At 44.2% G+C, this 5,968-nt stretch overlaps 1 protein-coding gene across 4 annotated transcripts in view; it reads right to left on the minus strand.

Moving 5' to 3' along the window:
* Positions 1-359: 359 nt before the first annotated feature.
* The window catches only part of GFRA1 (GDNF family receptor alpha 1), a 211,528-nt gene continuing 205,919 nt past the window's right edge, over positions 360-5,968 (minus strand). For all 4 annotated transcript variants that reach the window (XM_034663329.1, XM_034663328.1, XM_019797846.2 and 1 more), the window contains 2 exons: positions 3,583-3,636; positions 360-2,471 (listed from right to left, as the gene is read on the minus strand). In XM_034663329.1, the coding sequence (XP_034519220.1) occupies positions 2,316-2,471; positions 3,583-3,636 (210 nt within the window). In that variant the 3' untranslated portion in view covers positions 360-2,315. The remainder of the gene's footprint in view (positions 2,472-3,582; positions 3,637-5,968) is intronic.

Genomic DNA, 5,968 nt, shown 5'->3' on the forward strand with positions numbered 1-5,968 from the left:
CATGTTCCTCACCGAAAGCTACCCTTGTTAGCTCTGATAACTCCTATTTCCTCTTCGGTCATCTGAAGATAATTACAGCCGCTGTTTACTGCAGAAGGAATCAATAGCGTTCTACAGTAGATCACACAGAATCAGACCCATACGCAATTAGTCCAGTGTAGATACGCAGAGATACCTTAATTAAAACAAAATATGATCTGTAAGAGATATGCTTTCATAGAGGACCGGAATTCCAAATGTTTCGACACATGTAATGTGTTTATTCAAAGTCAGAGTCTTTACGAAACCTTTCACTAATCAAATTTGTCTGATGAATTTTCTTTGAAAACATTTTGAAGTGAAAAAACTCGATACTTTAGTATTATACATTTATGTTTATTAACATTTGGATATAAATGTACTTCAAACACCAATAGAGCTAAAAGACTATGCCTTTATCTTGGATTGAATAGATTTCCCACCCCAGTGATTTGATTAATTCTTACAAGGCAAACAGCAGCGGGCAAAAGGGATCAGTATGAACTGTGCACCTTGGGTTCCTCCGCCAGGCCCTCTACTGATGTGGGGAGAAGTAATGCTCCCAGCACTTTATTCAGGTGGATTCTCTTCTCTACTCAGTGTTGGAGAAGCACGGCTCCTAGCACTCGATCATTGCAGATTCTGAATGTCACCATCAACCAGACTTCAAAAGTGCACTTCAGGGTTCTACTTAAGGACGAGAATGATGGAAAGTGATGTGCAGTGAACAAGCCAGGTGCCTTGTTTCCAGAGTCCCGTTCTGGTCCGTGTATCTCTGCCGGCCAACTCATCTCTACAGACCTATTGTTGGCCCTCTTGATCCACAAGCCTTTCTTTCCACATAGTCACAGTCTGTCAGGGAGGACACATAACGTGATGCAAGTTGATTCCTGTTGACCTTCAGACCAAATCCCTCTAAACAGTGGCCAGGTCATCACCGCTGAGAGTCAGGACAACCCTTAGGAAAACAACGGTGTACCCTGGCATGGATCTGCTTCAGAAAAGAGGGTGGCATGGTCCTGTCCCCCAGCCCAGTCAAACCTGCCTTTGTCAAGTAACATGGAAACCAAGGTAGTGGATTATGTCAACTGGCACACATGCCATCGGCTGTTGAAAAGCATTTACGAGTGGCGGCCAGTTTCCTCACAGCTATGCACGCTTGCATTTCAAGAAATGACAAAAGACAACACTTGGCCGTTCTGTTTCCTCCTGCCTGTCCACGGTTACGTGATGCACAGCTTTCTGCTAACGCACGAGGCTCCTCAGAGTCTGCTTTCGAAAAGCTGTCTTCCTGAAGTTAATATTGGAGCTAACACTACATACGAGAGGAAAACGAGCTCCATGTATTTTGTATTAAATCATCAGTAAAAAATGAAGACAATATCATTACTTTCAAAATATAGAAAGCCAAGAGTTGAAATCATTTAGTAGTAAAATTTTTTTTCTACATATAACCTCATACATGTAAAGAGTATTAGAGTGACATGTCCGCTATATTTGACTCGTTAGTTAAAGGGCTTCTCCCTCATGTAAGGCTTAGGAAAGTGTCGTTCAGTGATCAAGGTACTGCGAAGTTTCACGCACACTTGCCCCCTCTATTCTGATTAGGAGACAGACGCTACATTTGGATGGGACAGGTGCCTTTTGTTTGGTAGGAGAGTGTAGAACTCTTCACAGTACACAGTGTGGAAAATGCCAGTACACATAGAAAGGTGAGCACTGGTACAAGCTTGTTTGCACGAAGTCCGTCAAGATCCTCTGGATGAGAATCTTTGCTTTGTGACAAAATAAGCTTGCACCCACCCATGTTGGGCTAAAGTGATGTCATCAGAAACCAAAGCCATTACAGAAAATACAGAAGATTCTTTAGAGATACTAAGTCCTTCTCTCGCTAGGAAAGGCCAGAGTTAAATTGTTAAAATCACCCCCATCATCAATCATGCCAAGTTGGTTTTCAAATTTACGCACTGCCCCGTGACAACATAGCAGGTCCCAAAGCCTTCTCAATATGGAACGTAGCACTGCATCGGATACCCATAGAAGCCCTAAGGATCACGAGAAGAGTTCTTAAAAAAAAAAAAAAAAAAAAAGGAAAGAAAGAAAGAAAAAGAAAAGAAAAAAGAAAAAATGAAAAGAAAAAAAAAGAAGAAACAAAGAAAAAGTTCCAGTTGGATGAAACTGTTTTCGCAGTATCTCAACTGAGCTCCTAAAACTGGAATTTCAGATATACAAGAGGACAGGAAACAGATAGCTTGGGTTTTGTCTTTTTACATGTCCATATTGTTGTTTAAATGCAGCTACGATGTTTCTGCCAAAGATAAAGATAATAAGGTGGACAGGGTGGTTACCACCAGAACCAGCAGTGGGCTCAGACCGCAGCTTGGAGGAGCAGCCATTGATTTTGTGGTTATGTGGCTGGAAGGACCAGCGAGACCGTTCTTTTCGTAATCACGCTGTAAGAGAAAATATTTTCATTGTCACGTACTGCATGTACTCCTCCTATCCCAGTATATTTTAACCACGCTCTTTCTCTCTCCCACCCCCACCTCCAACTAGCTGTACCACTCAGCAAAGCTGGCCCAAGATAGGACCACAGAGACCTCAATTCACTGACTTGTAGTTTTATGGAAAGGAAACACGAAGCTGGGTGAGAACTGGATATATAGACATATACTTTACGATAAACTGGCCAACACTTGCTTCTTGCTCCTCCACTATGGATTATTGAAATCTACTTGTGGGACAGCTTTGTGTCTTCCTTCACTCCTACCTTCTGGATCTCCCCTTAGCTAGCATAACATGGAATGCTTCTCCTGGTACTGACTGAGGAGGAATCCCACTGTCCCTCCCTATCCCGGAAGAAGGGCAGGAAGAATCATCTCAGAAAACTGGACAAGGCAAATATCCATTCACATGGAGATGGGCCGCAAATTGCATCGAGATGGGCAGGGCAGTCAGCAACTTTTCTCTCCACTTGCCCTTTCAACCCTAGATTTTCTAGAGGAAGGAGCCTGCCCCACTTATCAGCTGGAGAGCCCACACCAGAACTCCGGCTTTTGGACTCCCAGTTGGCACAGCTCTCCTTCCCTGAGACCGATGCCTCTGTCCCCACCATAATGCCACATCCCGCCACAATGATCAGCTCATGACAAAATCATTCATCTCCTCCGTAAAACGGGGAGAGGAATGTGGCTTGCCCTAGCTACCTCTGGGTTGCTGCAGAGGTCAAAGGAACTGTAGACAGAGGACATCTGGTAAGCAGTGAGAGTTGGTGAGTGTCTTCTCTGTGCGGGCTGATTCTACAGGACTATGGTCACATAGAACAATGGTATTTGTGCTGGGTCTAGCTCTGCAATAAGGATCCTGGGTCCCACACATAGTTCAAACTTCGTGCACTGGGGTCCGAAGACCTCACTTGGCTCAAAGGGCAGAGGGACATGGAGGGTGCCTTAGATCTTTTTCCTAGACCTGAATCTCATTGTCTTTGAGCCTTACATCATCACCAAGGGCCCAAAGGCTCTGTGTCTAGAAATGCAGGGAGACCGAGAGAGAAACATAACTTACATCAGAAAGACAGAGGTGTGTACTGCCCGACACATTGGATTTCAGCTTCTGTGCCTGGGGAAACACAAACACACACACACATAAAATCACTCATATATAGTATGGAATAATGATTACCAATGATCCACTAATCAGTTTTCTAGGGCAGAGCCACTGATAGAAATATGTGAACAACTATGAGCCCATACAGAATCTTTAATTTTCTAGTAACCACATAAGAGAGAAAGGTGAAGATAATTGTGCTAACATATTTTATTTAACCCAATATATTATCATTTCAACATGTAATCAATATAAAAAGTTATTAATGAGAAACTTTACTTTTTTTTTTCATACTAAGTCTTCAAAATCTGGTGTGTTTGACATTGCACATCTCACTTCAGACCTGCCCCATTTCAAAGGCTCAGTAGATACCTGTGGCTAGTGGGGGCAGCACAAGACTGGGTTACTAAAGACAAAGTTTTGTTTTCTATTTTTTTCCCCCCCGAGAGGGAAGGGGAGCCAGAGTGCTGGGGGGGAGGGGCAGAGGCAGAGAGAGAAAGAGGATCTTAAGCAGGCCCCACGCCCAGCGTGGAGCCCAATATGGTGCTCCATCTCTTGATTCTGAGATCATGACCTGAGCCAAAATCAAGATTCAGACACTTAACCGACAGAGCCACCCAGGCGCCCCAAGACAAAGCTTTGAAGACATTCATATTCAGAACTCATTTATATATATATATATTTTTTAAAGATTTTATTTATTTATGTGACAGAGAGACAGCCAGTGAGAGAGGGAACACAAGCAGGGGGAGTGGGAGAGGAAGAAGCAGGCTCCCAGCGGAGGAGCCCGATGTAGGGCTCGATCCCAGAACGCCGGGATCACGCCCTGAGCCGAAGGCAGATGCTTAATGACTGCGCCACCCAGGTGCCCCCAGAACTCATTTATATTTCTGCATGTTTATTTTGGGGACGTGCCTTTGAGGTAAAAATGTCACCAAAAAAATCCACATTCATTAATAACATAGAGATAGGTCTTCCAGAAGCTTGTTTGTTCATTTGTTTTATTCATTGCTTCAGTCAACAAGCACAGAGCTGTTTTCCAAAGCTGGGCATCAGGTGATAGAAGCCAAAGGGTGTAGTCGCTGGGCTCATGGGGCTGCCTGTAGTTCAGTAAACCGCTCACTGCTTGGGAGTTATGGCACAGGGCAGGGACTCTTACAGACGGATCCCCTGGAGGAACTGTTCAGGGTGTTATAGATCCCAATCCAGTAATCATAAAGTTGCTTCCAGGGCAGTGGCAGGGGGCTCCCCGTCTCCCCACACTGGTACTAGTCCCCACTGAGCTTCCGGGGGAGAACTGAGTTGCAGGAGAGTTTCCATCGCTCAAACAATTACAATAAGAACTGCTGACCCAATACCGCCCTTTTGTTTTGTAAAGGAAAACAGAGCGCAGTGAAGTTAAGTGACTTCTCCAAGGTCACATCGCAATTGGTAGAGTCAGGATATAGACCAGGTCTCTCAAACTCCCGGAAGAACATGTGCTCTTTCCTCCATTACAGTGTTTCCTCCAGGCAATCCTGGCAAGCTTAGCTCCTCATGCTCTACCTGCCCCCAGTCCACATGAAGAACCTCCCCGGCCGTGAGCTCCCTCCCCCAAAACAGGAGTCTGTCGGCACCAAAGACGGAGCGCTCGTGTGCCAGCAGGATGACCCTGGTCAAGCATCACATTGAATCAAGGAGTGTTTGGGCAACCAGCACTGAGTGAATGGCAACGGGCAGGCTGCCTGTTGTAAGAAGACTTCTGTAACTCGTTGGAGACATGCTAGGCTGATGATGGCATGTTCGCCCAAAGAGTCATTTATTGACCATAATGCTACTTGGGAGGCATCATAATCTTTACCTATATTTGCATATGCCAGCTGTGAATATGAAATAGAAACCTTTAAACAGGCATCAAGAATAAGACACTGTGAAGCATCCCCAGGCTGTTCAAAGGTCACTAAATGTTATGTATAAGAGGATCAGAGGAGAAATGGGAAGAGGAACTGAACCTTACCCAAAAGCCTACTTTTAATCTACAGTAATAGCAAATCTGGTCCATTGCATTGTTACCTGCAGAGAATAATGTACAGAACTTTACATGTTTTATTTCTGTTCGAGATTGGAATTGTGCCCGGATACCAAAATGGCCTTAAAACATCGCATTCTTTTTTTTCTTTACTAGGCCATAATCTACAAAAGACATAAACCCTTGCTAAGGGCCTTTGCATAACTAAGAAGTTCACTAAAATGTGCAGAGAAAGCAGCCTGACTTCTAGTCTGGGACACATTATTATTTTTTTAAAAGATTTTATTTATTTATTTGAGATGGAGAGAGAGTGAGAGAGAGACCACGAGTGGGAGA

The sequence above is a fragment of the Ailuropoda melanoleuca genome, chromosome 6 (assembly GCF_002007445.2).
Source record: "Ailuropoda melanoleuca isolate Jingjing chromosome 6, ASM200744v2, whole genome shotgun sequence".
NCBI classification, from domain to species: Eukaryota; Metazoa; Chordata; class Mammalia; order Carnivora; family Ursidae; genus Ailuropoda; species Ailuropoda melanoleuca.